Genomic DNA, 18559 nt, shown 5'->3' with positions numbered 1-18559 from the left:
AAATTGTGTTAAAAAACTTTAATAAATATATGTTTTTTTTTTTTAAATTTTAAATGATCACTATTACCAAGACAAGCTTTTAATTCCAGAATTTTTATTAGTTGAATTTAAATTCCACCAGCTGCCGTACTGGGATTTGACCCCATGTCCCAGAGCATTGACTAGTCCAGTGACATTACAACCTCACCTCCCACTCCCCCATTTGAGGTGGTATACATTTATTGTCCTTTTCCTTATCAAGGATAAAGATGGTGTGATCAAAATATATAATTTTAAAAGTTTAGTTTCTGTGACAGCAAAGCCTGCCCCTTTGAGCGGTCACAGATAAAGCTGGATGGCAGATTTCTGTTTTTCATCCCCCACACAATGGCCCTTAATGTTGCTAGGGGAGGCAAATAGAAAGTGATTCCTCAAAAGAAGAGAGAATTGAACACAATATGCCTGGAAAGAGTTCAATTCAACCCCCGACAGCTTGTTGCCAATATGCCACAGTAGAGATTTAGGGGGTTACTTGAGAAGTGCAACAGTCCTGTATTGTCAGCAATGCTGTCCTCATGATGAGTTCTGGATCCCAAAGTTCCTGTACCAGTTTTCATAGAATCTACAGGAGGCCATTTGGCCCATCGAGTCTGCACCGGCCCTTGGAAAGAGCAGCCTACACAAGCCCACACCTCCACCCTATCCCCGTAATCCAGTAGCCCCACCCAACCTTTTTGGACACTAAGGGCAATTTATCATGGCCAATCCACCTAACCTGCACATCTTTGGACTGTGGGAGGAAACCGGAGCACCCGGAGGAAACCCACTGGGAGAACGTGCAGACTCCGCACAGACAGTGACCCAAGCCGGGAATCGAACCTGGGACCCTGGAGCTGTGAAGCAACTCTGCTATCCACTGTGCTACCGTGTCGAATTTTCTTCTGAATTTATTCACTCAGGATGCGGGTGTGATTTTTTTTCCAATCCTTAATTACCTTTAAGCAGGTGATGGGAAACAGCTGGAATCTGTTTAGTGAACGTGCAGGTACTGCTGCCCTTGTTTTTGGAACAGTAGGTTTGGAAGATGCTGTCCAAGATGCCTTGGCACATCACTACAGTGCATTTTGTAGATGGTACACAGTGCAAGGAGTATCCTGGGCAAGTCTCCTCCCTCAGCAATCAATTATTGGAAGTGCTTTGAGATGTTTCTACAGAACTCTTGCATAAATATAAGTTTTATTAATAAATGATCAATGATGTATGGCGAGGAATAACTTTAGTAGCATAGGAAGAAACAAAAAGAGTTAATTGTGCAGATTTGATTCCTACATTTAGAATTTCATATTTGAATTAATTTTGTTTGCAGCACACCTGAACAAGAGCAAATGACTGTGATGTGGTTAAGCTGGATGATTAGAGAGGAGGCATATTTTGAAAGGTGAGAGTCAATATTGGGTACATGCTTTCTGCAGTATTTGTGCTTTCTTTTGAGAATCGGGTTTCAGATTAGAATTTTCATCTGGTGTAAAGTTGACCAGGAGGGGCTGAAGTGTGATGTGTTTTCTCTAAACTGTTACACAGCACACTTCCAAATAGCCAACTCCAGCAAATTCACGGTACCTTGACCTGGGAGCAGCCTCCAAGCTCATATTGTGCCAGATGTGTTGAGCACCCAATGGGGAATGATGAAAAACTGAAATGGGGATAATATCTTAGTAAAATTATATGTTTTCCGATGACTGATCTAGTTTAGGCAATAGGTCATATGTTCAAAGCAATGTGTCTCGATTTCCAGTTTCAAGGTTAAAGGATAATCGGTTACCCATTGTGATTTTATGGAGTGAAGTAACACTGTTTTCTCATTTAATTAAGTACCACAGGGGTATCTGCTTCATTTGGTGAGATGCTTCTATTGGTTGCCATGTACTTCCACAGCAACCAACTCAATGCCATCATTGACTTGGTCTGTTCCACTCTGGGTATGAAGGTAAGTCTGATTACATCCGGGGTTTTTTTTTGCATTGGTTTACAGCATTTAAAAAAATATTTTCAGGGCATTTTACCACATTGACACACACACTTTTCATTGTGTTCAATTAGGACCATCCATAATTTGTAAATTACCTAATCCATGCAGCAGCTAAAACTGTCAGTCACAGGACATAAGCAACAGCTTGACGGCTCTGGAGCTGTGGATGGACTCACTTTGGAGCATCCGCGATGCTGAGGACGTCGTGGATAGCACGTTTAACGAGTTGGTCACACCGCATGTGAATATTACTGAGGGAGATAGAAAATGGGTGACCAAAAGACAGAGCAAGAGTAGGAAGGCAGTGCAGGTGTCCCCTGCGGTCATCTACCTGCAAAACAAATATACCGCTTTGGATACTGTTGAGGGAGATGGCTCACCAGGGGAAAGCAGCAGCAGTCAGGTTCATGGCACCGTGGCTGGCTCTGCTGCGCAGGAGGGCAGGAAGAAGAATGGCAGGGCTATAGTGATAGGGGACTCAATCGTAAGGGGAATAGACAGGCGGTTCTGCGGACGCAATTGAGACTCCAGGATGGTATGTAGCTCCCTGGTGCAAGGGTCAAGGATGTCTCGGAGCGGCTGCAGGACATTCTGGGGGGGGGGGGGGGGGGTGAACAGCCAGCTGTCGTGGTGCACATAGGCACCAACGATATAGGTACAAAAACGGGATGAGGTACTACAAGCTGAATTCAGGGAGTTAGGAGTTAAACTAAAAAGTAGAACCTCAAAGGTGGTAATCTCAGGATTGCTACCGGTGCCACGAGCTAGTCAGAGTAGGAATGTCAGGATAGATAGGATGAATGCGTGGCTCGAGAGATGGTGCAAGAGGGAGGGATTCAAATTCCTGTGGCATTGGAACCGGTTCTGGGGGACGTGGGACCAGTACAAACCGGACCATCTGCACCTGGGCAGGATTGGAACCGATGTCCTGTGGTGGGGGGGGGGGTGTTTGCTAGTGCTGTTGGGGAGGGTTTAAACTAATGTGGCAGGGGGATGGGAACCAATGCAGGAAGTCGGAGGGAAGTAAAACGGGGCGAGAAACAAAAAGCTGTAAGGTGGAAAATGTAAGGGAGAGAAGCTATAGTCAAAAATCAAAAAGGACCACAGTACAGGGTACAGTGACTGAGGAGAGTGTGAAAAGGGAGGTGGCCAATGCAGCATTGAGGATGTTGTACCGAAATGCACGCAGTATACGGAACAAATTAAATGAGCTTGTTGCGCACATTGAAATTGGCCGGTACGATTTTGTGGGCATCACAGAGACATGGCTGCAAGAGGATCAGGGCTGGGATCTAAATATCCAAGGATATATCGAAAGGACAGGCAGATGGGCAACGGGGGCGGGGTTGCATTGTTAGTAAGGAATGAAGTTAAATCGATAGCAAGGAACGATATAGGATCAGAAGGCATAGAATCTCTGTGGGTAGAGTTGAGGAATCGCAACGGTAAAAAGACCCTGATGGGGGTTATGTACAGGCCCCTTAGCAGTAGTCAGGATGAGGGGCAGAAAATAAATCAGGAGATAGAAAAGGCATGTAAAAAAGGCAATATTACAATAATCATGGGGGACTTCAATATGCAGGTGGACTGGAAAAATCAGATTGGTAGTGGGTTCCAAGAAAGGGAATTTGTGGAATGTCTAAGAGGGTTTTTTGGAGCAGCTTGTGACAGAGACTACTAGGGAACAGGCAATTCTGGATTTGGTGATGTGTAATGAGGCAGACTTGATTAGGGAACTTAAGGTGAAAGAACCTTTCGGGAGCAGTGACCACAATATGATAGAATTTACTCTACAGTTTGAGAGGGAGAAGCTGCAATCAGATGTAACAATATTACAATTAAATAAGGGTAACTACAAAGACATGAGGGAGGAGCTGGCCAGATTTGATTGGAAAAGGAGCCTAGCAGGGAAGACAGTGGAACAGCAATGGCAGGAGTTTTTAGGGGTTATTAGGGAGGCACAACAGAAATTCATCCCAAGGAGGAGGAAACATGCTAAGGGGAGGATAAGGCAGCCATGGCTGACGAGGGATGTCAAGGACAGCATAAAGGCTAAAGAAAAAGCATACAAAGTGGCGAGCATTACTGGGAAACCAGAGGATTGGGAAGCCTTTAAAAGTGAGCAGAGGACAACTAAAAAAGGGGAGAAGATGAAGTATGAGTGCAAGCTAGCTAGTAATATAAAGGAAGATAGGAAGAGATGTTTTCAATATATAAAAGGTAAGAGAGAGGCAAAAATAGACATTGGACCACTAGAAAATGTGGCTGGTGAAGTAATAATAGGAAACAAAGAAATGGCAGACAAACTGAATAGTTACTTTGCACCAGTCTTCACGGTGAAAGACACCAGTGGGATACCAGAGCTCCAGGAGAACCAGGGGGCAGAGGTGAGTGCAGTGACCATTACTAAGAAGGTTATGGGGAATCTGAAGGTGGATAAGTCACCTGGACCGGATGGACTACACCCCAGGGTCCTAAAAGAGACAGCTGAGGAAATTGTGGAGGCATTAGTGATGATCTTTCAGGAATCACTGGAGGCAGGAAGGGTCCCAGAGCACTGGAAGGTGGCTAGCGTAACACCACTGTTTAAGAAGGGAGGAAGGTAGAAGACGGGAAATTATAGGCTGGTTAGCCTGACTTCGGTCATTGGTAAGATTTTAGAGTCTGTTATTAAAGATGAGATCGCAAAGCACTTGGAAATGCATGGTAAAATAGGACTGAGTCAGCACGGCTTTGTCAAAGGGAGGTCGTGTCTGACAAATCTGTTGGAGTTCTTTGAGGAGGTAACAAGCAAGTTAGACAAAGGAGAACCAGTGGACGAGATTTATTTAGATTTCCAGAAGACCTTTGACAAGGTGCCGCATAGGAGACTGTTAAATAAGTTAAGAGCTCATGGTGTTCAGGGTAAGACGGATAGAGGATTGTCTGACTGGCAGAAGGCAGAGAGTGGGGATAAAGGGGTCTTTTTCAGGATGGCAGCCGGTGACTACTGGTGTGCCTCATTAATGATCTGGAAGAAGGTACTGAAGGCACTGTTACTAAGTTTGCAGATGATACAAAGATCTGTAGAGGGATAGGTAGAATTGAGGAAGTTATGGAGGCTGCAGAAGGACTTGGACAAGCTAGGAGAGTGGGCAATGAAGTGGCAAATGAAATACAATGTGGAAACGTGTGAGGTTATGCACTTTGGAAGAAGGAATTTAGGCATGGACTATTTTCTAAATGGGGAAATGCTTCGGAAAGCAGAAGCACAAAGGGACTTGGGAGTCCTTGTTCACGATTCTCTTAAGGTTAATATGTAGTTAGGAAGGCAAATGCAATGTTAGCATTCATGTCAAGAGGGCTAGAATACAAGACCAGGGATGTACTTCTGAAGCTGTATAAGACTCTGGTCAGACCCCATTTGGAGGATTGTGAGCAGTTTTGGGCCCCATATCTAAGGAATGATGTGCTGGCCTTGGAAAGGGTCAAGAGGAGGTTCACAAGAATGATCCCTGGAATGAAGAACTTTGTCGTATGAGGAACGTTTGAGGACTCTGGGTCTGTACTCGTTGGAGTTTAGAAGGATGAGAGGGGATCTTATTGAAACTTATAAGATGCTGCGAGGCCTTGATAGAGTGGACGTGGAGAGGATGTTTCCACTTGTAGGAAAAACGAGAACCAGAGGACACCATCTCAGACTAAAGGGATGATCCTTTAAAACAGATGAGGAGGAATTTCCTCAGAGAGTGATCAATCTGTGGAACTCTTTGCCGCAGAAGGCTGTGGAGGCCAATTCACTGAGTGTCTTTAAGACAAAGATAGATAGGTTCTTGATTAATAAGGGGATCAGGGGTTATGGGGAGAAGGCAGGAGAATGGGGATGAGAAAATATCAGCCATGATTGAATGGCGGAGCAGACTCGATGGGCCGAGTGACCTAATTCTGCTCCTATGTTTTATGATCTTAACATATAAACAGGAGCCAAATATCCTTTCTCTGTGTTCAGCTCTATCATTGGAATAGATGTTAGTAGTTGGCTGTTAACCTCAAACATTTCCAGTTCATGACTAGTATTGAAACTATAATTGCTTTTTAAAAATGAAAAACTGTTGTACAATTTTATGCAAAATAGAAACTGAATTTGGCAGGAAGGAAATGCTGGCACAGTGGTTGGCACTGCTGCCTCACAGCGCCAGGGACCCGGGTTCAAATCCTGCCTTGGGTGACTGTGTGGAGTTTGTAAGCTCTCCCGTGTCTGCATGGGTTTCCTCTGGCCGCTCCAGTATTCTCCCACAGTCCAAAGATGTGCAGGTTGAATGGGGTTTGAGGAATAGAGCGGGTGGCGTGGGCTTTGGTGAGGTGCTCTTTCAGGGGTCGGTGCAGACTCGATGGGCCAATTGGTCTCCTTCTGCACTGAAGGGTTTCTATGGATCTTCTATTCTATGGGAACAGAAATGATGTGCTGCCATCATGTGGTAAAATTGAACATTTGCTTGAGAGTTTCCAGTAGCAAGTTCTCAATTTAGCTTGTCTTGAGATGAGAAACTGACCAGTGTGGGCGAGTTTTCCTTTCCTCTCCTGAAGAATAGAGGGATCAACTGAAGGATGAATTGGACCATCCGTGTCCACTTCCTTATCCTTCTGAAGCTACGATTACAGAATAGTCAACCCAGAAGCCGAGGTATTGTCTCTCAACAGAGGCCTGAAGGATGGTTTGACAGCAAAAAAATTAATCAGTATTGATTGGAGCAGAATATTTGTTGAGGGCAATTATCATCAAATTGACACTGCACTCGTTTAATATTTACTTGACCCTGGAATGGCACATTTCTCACCCGGTTTTCTGCCCCGGGCCTGGTGAGAAATGTGAAGTGCAGTAGCTCCAGAGACCTTACAATGCTCAACATTGAGGGAAGTGAAGCCATGGCCCCTTTTTACAGTACTAGCTGCTGCAAACCAGGCCTCAGCCAGGGAGAAGCTAAGTGCGTGAGGGGGTAGGTTGGGCAGGAGGGTTGTCAGGAGGATCGTTTGGGCTGGGGGTGGTGATGGAGTAGCCGGGGGTTGGGGAGAGCGTAGTGGGTGGGCAGGTGAGGTTTATCAAGTGGTCGCTGGTGTGTGTTGGGGGTAGTGGGGGAGGAATGGAGGGAATGGTAGTTGATGGGGAAGGGTAGTCTGGTCAGCAGGATATTTGTAGTTGAGGTGAGTGGAAGAGGATCTTGGATATGGAGGGTGGGCTGGGTAGGTCGTGATGGGTGTAAGGGTTGACTGGGGCTTGAAGATTGTCAGGGGGAGGTTAGGGAGGGTGGTGGGGAAGTGTGGGTGATCGGGGTTGGGGGGGCAGTCCGTGCTGCCCAGTGCTTGTGGGGGGGCGGTCAGTTCTATAGGTACCGAGCAGTTCGCAACAGTTTTAATTTTAATCCTGATACAGGATAATTGCCTGTTGGAAGTTTAATCTTTGCAGACGATATTGTGCAGTCCGTGTTTGGGAACTTCCAGGAGGTTCCCCAGCATCTCTTCTGGGGAACCCCACCAGTACGATTCTGCCCCCCACTTCCAGGGAACAGAAGTTCTAAGCTAATGTGGTTGGAAGAAGAATGTTGCATTTAAATAACAAAACACTTGTATTAAAATTGCATCCTCTATGTTAAAAAACTACATTAAGACAGAGAGAGTAAGGAGAGTGACCTGAAGATTAATCAGAGGTGGGTCTTAAAGAGATTCTTTAGGAGAACAGTGAATTGGAGGGGTTTACAATGTGAGATCCAGGTGGCTGAGATCATGCTGCCAACTGTGGGCACATGTACAACAGGCCATTATTAGAATAACGAGCAGGTAAGTAGGAGTAGGAGTGGTGGAAGGGCTGGAGAAGTGGCGAGTTGCTAGATCATAATGGAATTTGAACAGAAGGATGATCATTTTGATCTGAGGTACGGCAGGGGGGCCAGGAGCCATAGTGGGTCAATGAGTCCGGTGTGATCGGTTAGTAGTATTTGGAAGATACAGGCCACAGGGTTTTAGATGAGCATTCGAATAGTCAAGTCTGCTGGTGTCAGGCATGAATGAGGGTTTCATCGACAGCCTGTGATAGGCGACTGATATTCTGACTGCATGCCCCATAAAGAAAACCTTCCTCATCAGTCACCCATTTTGGAAACTTCAGTAATGTGAAGCCAGAAAATAACTGATAAGAGTATTAACTTTGTAAATGTGCAGTGCTCGGAGATGAAGCTTTGCGTGTAGGGGCTGAATTGAGGCTGTGCTGCTGTTTTGACTGGTCTACCACATTAAAAATAAACTGAAAAGAGGGCGGCACGGTGGCGCAGTGGTTAGCACAGCTGCCTCACGGCACTGAGGCCCCATGGTTCGATCCCGGCTCTGGGTCACTGTCCGTGTGGAGTTTGCACATTCCCCCCGTGTTTGCGTGGGATTCGCCCCCACAACCCAAAGATGTGCAGGGTAGGTGGATTGGCCACACTAAATTGCACCTTAATTGGAAAAAATGAATTGGGTTCTCTAAATTTATTTAAAAATTAATAAATAAACTGAAAATAACAGCCTTTTAATTTCTGCTTTAGATTGCAATTAAACCAAGCTCACTGAACAGGATGAAAACCATCTTCACACAGGAGATATTCACAGAGCAGGTGAGCCCACAGCTTGCGCTGTTTACCTTTAAATATGTACACAGGAGCACGACCAGTGCCTGTAAAGGTTTCAATTCTCTTCCGTTTTGAATCGCATATCTCATTGTACTTGATTTGAGACATCTCGCAGAAACATCCCCAAGTGTGTGACACACAAGAAGAAGCTATTTTGAAATGAAGTCATTGTTGCTAAGTAAGCAAATGTGGCATCAGTTTTTTTGCATCAAGCCCCATGCAGGAATGAACTGAATAACTAGTTAATCCATTTTTGACTGGTGGTTGAGGGAGCAGCATTATCCAGAAGACCAAGATATGCTTTGAATAGTGCCACGGGATTTTTGAAATTCAGTTGAACCATCAAATCTGATGGTCAGGATTTCAGTTTAACGATTTATGACTACAACCTGGAACATTGCTCACACTCCACCTAGCCATTATACACAAATACTGTTGTCCAAGCTCCAGTGATCTACTGATGGGAAATCTTCTTTCCTCGAGCACTAAGCGATACAGATTCAGCCAGTACCAGTTTCAATCCTGGTATTGAGATAGCTGATTTGAGTTGCGGCAATGTTGTGGTCACAGTATTGGGCTTGTATGGGGAAACGGTGAGCAGAATTCTCACATCTAATAATAATATAATAATCGCTTCTTGTCACAAGTAGGCTTCAATGAAGTTACTGTGAAAAGCCCCTAGTCGCCACATTCCGGCGCCTGTTCGGGGAGGCCGGTACGGGAATTGAACCCGCGCTGCTGCCTTGTTCTGCATTACAAGCCAGCTGTTTTAGCCCACTTTGCTAAACCAGCCCCAATGTCATCCAGTGAATCCCACGTGAAACATGCATGTGTGTGGATGTTTAAAAAAATATATGAATAGGGTGGGAATGGAAGGATACAGCCTCCGTAAGTGCACACGGTTTTAGTTCAGGCAGGCACCAAGGTCGGCGCAGGCTTGGAGGGCCGAAGGCCGTGTGCTGTATTCTTTGTTATCTGACACCAGCATTTCCCTACTATAATGCTCGCTATCTCAGCTCCCACATAATCCACTGCCGTTTGAGCAAAGTAACACACAAGCAGTGCTATAGAGATGTACCATAGCACGAGTCCGGAGAGGTCAGTGCAAACTTGAAGAAAATAACTATATCAAGTTTTTAATTGGGCATAAAAAAGTGATAAGTCACAGGGCTGTTTTGTGAGTACAACTGGCTTTATCTTTGCTTGTATGTGGGCGACAGTGCAGAACCCAGACAAGTTCGATGGAAACCCTAACCTTTAGAAAGTAAGATTTTTTTTCTGTTTTTCTTGTATCACTTCATATCTTCGCTCCTTGGAAGTACAAATGCCGCCTAATGCCCAGTGTGGTGGCAGTGTGCCTTCCGTTGCTTTCCAGGATGCCTGAGACATCAAGCAGGCAAGGATACCTTAATCAACTGGGGACTCGGAAACCAACCATTCTTGCTTTTCATAATGTTTGAAGATTTATTTTTCTCTTTGTTTTCAATGTATATTGAGAGCCTGAGTGTGAATATGCAAAAATGCCTTTCACCCAGTCTCTGTTGCCACATCATTTAGTCGAATGTCTAGCTATTGGGAGAATTGGTGCATTTCCAGACGTTATCTGGTACCTCTCCATAGTCCGTTACCAGGCCACGTGTAGTCATGGTTCACCCTGCTGACGCTTGCTTAGCCAGATGTGAAGTACCTCAGCATTTCCTACAGGCCTAAGCTCAGGACTTTGAGCAGGCAGAAGGATGAAAAATGGAAACCACCTTCCTGCCATTGTGCGATGCAGGGTGTGGGATAAATTCTGATACAGGAGACTTCAATTTTGAATGACCTGCTAATCACATTCTCGTAATTCTTTCTCATTCTAGGTAGTAACTGCCCATGCTGTGCGAGTGCCTGTAACCAGCAACCTGAGTGCTACCATCACTGGGTTCTTGCCCATACACTGTATTTACCAATTGTTAAGAAGCCGTGCTTTCACAAAACACAAGGTTTCCATCAAGGTACTGAAGTACTTTTACTGCATTTATGTACTCATTTATTTCCTACATTATGGACTTGTAATTTGTCCACTGCCATTACCCACGGTCAGTTGATGAAATCAAGATTATTTTTATTAAAGAAGATGGTGATGCAGTTGAGTACGGAGCAGGGAGAATAACCTGAACGTCCATTAAAAATGAACTGGTATATGAAGTGCATCTTAATTTCTCTGGCTGTACTTTTCCTGTAATGGCTGTTGCAGATGATGTGGAGATTCTGTAGACACGAATATGGAATATCTGTACTTAACTGTTGATATTCCATTGAGAACAAAGGCTGTATGAGAGAATGCATCCTCCATGGCTAACCAAGGAAGTTAAAGATTTTATCAAATTGAAAGAAAAGACTTGCATTACTGCAAAGATTGATGGTAGGTCAGAAGGTTGGGAAAACTTTAGAAACCAGATTAAAACATCTAAAGAGGGATACATTGGCGTATCAGGGAAAACTAACAAATATATATATTTTTTAATATTTTTAAGGAATATTTTTGTTAAACCCTACATACTCATCAATTGGCCTTGCCACCCTCACACAAAACCCCAGATCTGCTAACAGCCCTGCATCGAAATTCCAGGCCAGCTTCCAACACCATATCTACCATGATCTGAAATAACGATTGCAGAATATTCCGCTCCCAAACCACTGGCAAAATAGACCTCCCCATAATAAAGAATTCAATGCATGATTAGACCTTGTGCATCAGTGAGAAAAAGGAGAACTCCTTGCCCCCACGGGTGCAGAAACTACCACAATTACCCCCCACCACCCATCTCTCTCATAAACGCCGCCAACAACTCTCGCCCCCTCCCCGCCCCAAATGGAGCGGTCCATGTTCGGATCCAAGACCATCACATATCTGCCCCCCCTGATCCGCCACCGCCTTCTGCATCTGAAATTGGACTCTCTTGTTGATCAGGATTGCCACCCCCAGGCATTACTGTCAAAGCCCCAGTGAAACACCTGGCTTACCTAACCCTTACAGAGCATTACCTGGTCCTCCACGCACATGTAAGTCTCCTGCAACAGCACCACATCAGCCCTCGAGCACATCAAATGAGCAATAACTCTTGCCCGTTTTACCGGGCCCTCCAGCCTCCCGCACATTCCCTATCAGCCGAATCGGGGGGGTCTCTTTCCCGCCCCCCCCCCCAAAAAAAACCAAGGACTCTGACGGGAACTACCCAATGTGCGACCTCCTCCCAAATATTGCCACCGAAAGTCCAACTGACAAGAAATTTTAAAAAGAGTAAAAGCTTCCAGAAGTATTAAAAAGGTGAAGAGTACCTAAACTCAGCATTGTCCCTCAGAGGATGAGACTGGGGAATTACTCATGAGAAAAAGTAAATGGTTGTCCACTTGGCAGGAAAATCGAAAAGCAGAATATTATTTAAATAGTAAGAGACTGCAAAATGCTCGGATACAGAGGGATCAGGTGTCCCTGTACATAAAGCACAAAACATTAGCGTGCAGGTGCAGCAAGTGATTAGGAAGACAAATGGAATATTGGCCTCTTTTACAAGGGGGAATGGAGAAGGAAAGCCTTTTTACTACTATGTAGTACATTGGTGGGACCACACCCTTGAGGGACATAATTGCATTGGAAGCAGTTCAAAGAAGCTTCGCTAGTTTAGAAGAATGGGAGGTGATCTTCTTGAAACATTATAAGATTCTGTGGGAGTTTGACAGAGGAGATGTCGAAAGGATGTTTTCCCCTAGAACTAGAGGACACAGTTTAGAAATAAGCAGGTCTCCCATTTAAGACTAAGATGAAGGGGATTTTTCTTCCCTCAAAGGGTTCCCAACCCTTCAAAATTTCTTCCAACAGTGGAGGTTGGGTCATTGAAGATATAGGAGAGTGGAGTTTCAACTATGATCTTATTGAATGGTCAAGCAAGCTCAAGGGGATAAATGACCAATCCCCTATACTTATTCTTTTCCTATGAATATCTAACATGCAAGCATCTGAGATTGAATTCAACCAAGACGATGAATATTTCTGCTCTTAGAGACCTTAGTAAAATAAGTAATTGTCCTTCTCACTTTTAGTGTGTGAGAAAAGTGCCAAGGTCCCATTCAGCATGTAGTCGTTTCCAAACTTGCATTGGAAATCCTGTCTGCATTCTAGTTTCTAATATCCAGTGACAAAGCATTTCCTTTGAAAGCTGGTGGGAATAAATAGTATATATTTAAAAATTGTTTGTTGATTTCACCTTTAGGATTGGATTTACCGACAGATGTGTGAAACTACAACCCCTCTGCACCCTCAGCTAATTCCTCTGATCGATGTTTACATCAACTCCATCTTAACGCCTGCGTCCAAGGCTAATCCTGAAGCCACAAACCAACCAATCACAGAGCAGGAGGTCCTCAATGTGTTCAACGGCCTTACCTGGGTGAGACCAGCATCTCTGCAACCAGCATGTTTGAAATGAAATTTAAAATAGTGGTTATGCTGCAGCTTAAAACCAGAGAAAGGTGACAGCACAGAAACAGGCCATTCAGCCCATTGCCTTGGCTCCAGACAAAAAACAAACTAGCCACTTGTTTTAATACCATTTTCTAGCATTTCCTAATGTATCAACAAGGTACAGTATACCATCAACATGAACATGGAAACCTGATAAAGATTGCTAACCTAACCCGTGTCCCCGCCACCCGTCACAGTTCCGAGACAGTGGCCTGCTCTCTCTTCAAATACATCATGTTTCCAGATTTGACCTTCCATGCATCCTAAAATCGGAAGTAGGGATGCTCGCTGATGATTGCAGAATTTTCAGTACAATTCACCGCCACTTAAATATGGAAATCATGTTTTACGACCCTGTTGGGGTTAATCATAGAATTATAGAATTTACAGTGCAGAAGGAGGCCATTCGGCCCATCGAGTCTGCACCGGCCCTTGGAAAGAGCACCCCACTTAAGCCCACACTTCCAACCTATCCTAGTAACCCCACCTAACCTTATTGGACACTAAGGGCAATTTAGCGTAGCCAATCCATTTAACCTGCACATCTTTGGACTGTGGGAGGAAACCGGAGCACCCGGAGGAAACCCACGCACACACGGGGAGAACGTGCAAACTCCGCACAGACAGTGACCCAAACCTGGGACCCTGGAGCTGTGAACCAATTATGCTAACCACTATGCTACCGTGCAGTCCCTCCATCCAATTGTGGATGTGGCGCACAGAATTGATAAAGGAGAGTCAGTGGGCTTGAAATTTCAGAAGGCTTTTAATGAAGTCCCTCCCAGGAGGTTGATTAGCAAAATTAAAACACATGGAATAGGAGGTAATATACTGGCATGGATGAAGGATTGGTTAGCATACAGAAAACCGAGTAGGAATGAACGGGTAATTCTCGTGTTGCAGGCTGTGAGTAGTGGAGGACCGCAGGTATCAGTACTCCGAGGCCCCCACTGTACACAACATTGATCAATGATTTGGATGTGGAGATTACGGATGTCGTTAAGATAGATGGGGATTTTTGTTAAGAGGAAGATGCAAAGTGACTTCAAAAGGATTTGGACAGGTTTGGTGAGTGGGCAAGAACATGGCAGATGGAATTTAACTTGAAAACATTAGAAGTTATCCACTTTGGTAGGAGGAGGAATGGATGGGCAGAGTATTTCTTAAATGGTAAGAGATTAGAAAGTGTAGATGTACAAAAGGATGTGGGTGTTCTTGTCTTTTTTTAAAATAAATTTAGGGTAGGCAATTATCTTTTTTCCAATTAAGGGCAATTTAGCGTGGCCAATCCACATATTCTGCACATCTTTGGGTTGTGGGGATGAGACCCACGCAGACACAGGGAGAATGTGCAAACTCCACACGGACAGTGACCCGGGGCCAGGATTGAATCCCTCCACCACTGCACAGTGACAGAAATGTGTACCAACTACATGGTGTACTGCAGTAACTTGCCGAAGCTCCTTCGACAGCACCTTCCAAAATCACGACCTCGAAGGACAAGGGCAGCTGATGCATGGGAACCCCACCACTTGCAATTTCCCCTCCAAGCACACACCGTCCTGACTTGGAACTTTCTCCTCATTCTTTCACTATCACTGGGTTCAAAATCCTGGACCTCCTTTGACAGCATTTGGATGTACCTACATCCCATGAACTGCAGCAGTTCAAGAAGGTGGTTCACCGCCACCTTCTCGAGGACAATTAGGGATGGGCAGTAAATGCTGGCTTTGCCAGTGACACCCACATCTCAAGAAAGAATTAATAAGTTAAAAAATCATCTTGTTTCAATAACTTTTATGAGCATCATGCTTCATTGGGAAATTGCAGCAAATCAGGGAAGAGAAGTTACACCTTGTAACCCTAGGAATTAAAGGCCAGGATTCCCATTTGCGAGTCCGCCCCGCTATTGCTGCAAGCGAGAGGGCGGAGAATTTGGCACTCAGCCAAATCTACAATTCACTGCAGCAGGACTGGAGAATCCGCTGCAGTGAGTGGACGGAGAACCCCGCCGCTGGGAACGTTCAGAGGATCCTGCTGCCGGGAAAGTTCGGAGAATCCCGCTGCCGTGAGCGGACGGTGAATCCCGCTGCCATGAATGGACGGAGAATCCCGCTGCCGTGAGCGGACGGAACATCCCGCTGCCATGAGCGGACGGAGAATCCCGCTGCCGTGAGTGGACGGAGAACCCCGCTGCCGGGAACGGACTGAGAATCTCGCTGCCGTGAATGGACGGAGAATCCCGCTGCTGGGAGCGGACGGAGAATCCCGCTGCCGTGAGCGGACGGAGAATCCCGCTGCCGTGAGCGGACGGAGAATCCCGCTGCCGTGAGTGGACGGAGAACCCCGCTGCCGGGAACGGACTGAGAATCTCGCTGCCGTGAATGGACGGAGAATCCCGCTGCCGGGAGCGGACGGAGAATCCCGCTGCCATGAGCGGACGGAGAATCCCGCTGGTGTGAACGGACGGAGAGCCCCGTTGCCGTGAGCGGACAGAGAATCCAGCCTCGGTGAACGGATGGAGAATCCCGCTGCCATGAGCGGACAGAGAATCCCGCTGCCGGGAACGGACGGAGAATCCCGCTGCCGGGAACGGACGGAGAATCCCGCTGCCGGGAACGGACGGAGAATCCCGCTGCCGTGAACGGACAGGGAATCCGGCTGCCGTGAACAGACGGAGAATCCCACTTGCGGGAACGGACGGAGAACCCCGCTGCCGTGAACGAACGGGGAACCCCGCAGCCGGGAACGGACGGAGAATCCCGCTGCCGTGAATGGACAGGGAATCCGGCTGCCGTGAACGGACGGAGAACCCCGATGCCGTGAATGGATGGAGAATCCGGCTGCCGTGAACGGACGGAGAATCCCACTTGCGGGAACAGACAGAGAATCCTGCTGCCGTGAATGAACGAAGAATCCCGCTGCCGCGAACGAACGGAGAATCCCGCTACCGTGAACAGATGGAGAATCCCGCTGCCGGGAACGGACGGAGAATCCCGCTGCTGCGAACGAACGGGAAACCCCGCTGCCGTGAGCGGACGGGGAATCCTGTTGCCGTGAGCGGACGGGGAATCCCGCTGCCGTTAGCGGACGGAGTATCCCGCTGCCGGGAGCGGACAGAGAATCCCGCTGCCGGGAACGGACGGAGAATCCCGCTGCCGTGAATGGACAGGGAATCCGGCTGCCGTGAACGGACGGAGAACCCCGCTGCCGTGAATGGATGGAGAATCCCGCTGCTGCGAACGAACGGGGAACTCCGCTGCCGTGAGCGGACGGAGAACCCCGCTGCCGTTAGTGGACGGAGTATCCCGCTGCCGTGAGCGGACAGAGAATCCCGCTGCCGGGAACGGACAGAGAATTCCGCTGCCGGGAACGGACGGAGAATCCCGCTGCCGTGAACGGACAGGGGAATCCGGCTGCCGTGAACAGACGGAGAATCCCACTTGCGGGAACGGACGGAGAACCCCGCTGCCGTGAAAGAACGGGGAACCCCGCAGCCGGGAACGGACGGAGAATCCCGCTGCCGTGAGCGGACGGAGAATCCCGCTGCCGTGAATGGACAGGGAATCCGGCTGCCGTGAACGGACGGAGAATCCCGCTGCCGTGAAAGGACAGGGAATCCGGCTGCCGTGAACGGACGGAGAACCCCGCTGCCGTGAATGGATGGAGAATCCGGCTGCCGTGAACGGACGGAGAACCCCACTTGTGGGAACAGACAGAGAATCCTGCTGCCGTGAACGGACAGAGAATCCCGCTGCCGTGAACGAACGGAGAATCCCGCTACCGTGAACAGATGGAGTATCCCACTTGCGGGAACGGACAGAGAATCCCACTGCCGTGAACGGACGGAGAATCCCGCTGCCAGGAACGGACGAAGCATGCCGCTGCCGTGAACAGACGGAGAATACCGCTGCCGTGAACGGACAGAGAATCCCACTGCCGTGAACGGGCGAAGAATCCCGCTGCCGTGAACGGGCGGAGAATCCCGCTGCCGTGAACAGACGGAGAATCCCGCTGCCTTGAACGGACAGAGAATCCCACTGCCGTGAACGGACAGAGAATCCCACTGCCGTGAACGTACATAGAATCCCACTGCCGTGAACGTACATAGAATCCCGCTGCCGTGAACGGGCGGAGAACCCCGCTGCCGGGAACGGACGGAGAATCCCACTGCCGTGAACGGACAGAGAATCCCACTGCCGTGAACGTACATAGAATCCCGCTGCCGTGAACGGGCGGAGAACCCCGCTGCCGTGAACGGACAGAGAATCCCACTGCCGTGAACGGACAGAGAATCCCACTGCCGTGAACGGACGGAGAACCCCACTGCCGTGAGCGGACGGAGAATCCCACTGCCGTGAACGGACAGAGAATCCCACTGCCGTGAACGGACGGAGAATCCCGCTGCCACGAGCGGACAGGGAATCCGGCTGCCGGGAACGGACGGAGAATCCCACTGCCGTGAACGGACAGGGAATCCGGCTGCCATGAACGGACGGAGAACCCCGCTGCCGTGAACGGGCGGAGAACCCCGCTGCCGTGAACGGACAGAGAATCCCGCTGCCGCGAGCGGACAGGGAATCCGGCTGCCGGGAACGGCGGAGAATCCCGCTGCCGGGAACGGGCGGAGAACCCCGCTGCCGCGAACGGGCGGAGAATCCCGCTGCCGTGAACGGACAGAGAATCCCACTGCCGTGAACGGACAGAGAATCCCGCTGCCTTGAACGGACAGAGAATCCCACTGCCGTGAACGGACAGAGAATCCCACTGCCGTGAACGGACATAGAATCCCGCTGCCGTGAACGGGCGGAGAATCCCACTGCCGTGAACGGACAGAGAATCCCACTGCCGTGAACGGACGGAGAACCCCGCTGCCGTGAACGGACATAGAATCCCGCTGCCGTGAACGGGCGGATAACCCCACTGCCGTGAACGGACAGAGAATCCCACTGCCGTGAACGGACAGAGAATCCCACTGCCGCGAGCGGACAGAGAATCCCACTGCCGTGAACGGACAGAGAATCCCACTGCCGTGAACGGACAGAGAATCCCACTGCCGTGAACGGGCGGAGAACCCCGCTGCCGTGAAGGACGGAGAATCCCACTGCCGTGAACGGACAGAGAATCCCGCTGCCGTGAACGGACAGAGAATCCCGCTGCCGTGAACGGACTGAGAATCCCACTGCCGTGAACGGACAGAGAATCCCACTGCCGTGAACGGACGGAGAATCCCACTGCCGTGAACGGACGGAGAATCCCACTGCCGTGAACGGACAGAGAACCCCACTGCCGTGAACGGACGGAGAATCCCACTGCCGTGAACGGACGGAGAATCCCACTGCCGTGAACGGACGGAGAATCCCACTGCCGTGAACGGACGGAGAATCCCGCTGCCGTGAACGGACG

General features: G+C 48.2%; 1 protein-coding gene across 2 annotated transcripts in view; it reads left to right on the top strand.

The window, feature by feature from the left end:
* The window catches only part of ints2 (integrator complex subunit 2), an 84270-nt gene that overhangs the window by 24116 nt on the left and 41595 nt on the right, over positions 1-18559 (top strand). For both annotated transcript variants that reach the window (XM_072469930.1, XM_072469929.1), the window contains exons 10-14: positions 1346-1417; positions 1852-1966; positions 8566-8634; positions 10509-10643; positions 12903-13079. In XM_072469930.1, coding sequence (XP_072326031.1) covers positions 1346-1417; positions 1852-1966; positions 8566-8634; positions 10509-10643; positions 12903-13079 — 568 coding nt within the window. The remainder of the gene's footprint in view (positions 1-1345; positions 1418-1851; positions 1967-8565; positions 8635-10508; positions 10644-12902; positions 13080-18559) is intronic.

This window comes from Scyliorhinus torazame, chromosome 12 (assembly GCF_047496885.1).
Source record: "Scyliorhinus torazame isolate Kashiwa2021f chromosome 12, sScyTor2.1, whole genome shotgun sequence".
Taxonomy (NCBI): domain Eukaryota; kingdom Metazoa; phylum Chordata; class Chondrichthyes; order Carcharhiniformes; family Scyliorhinidae; genus Scyliorhinus; species Scyliorhinus torazame.
This window is presented reverse-complemented; position numbering and strand designations above follow the sequence as displayed.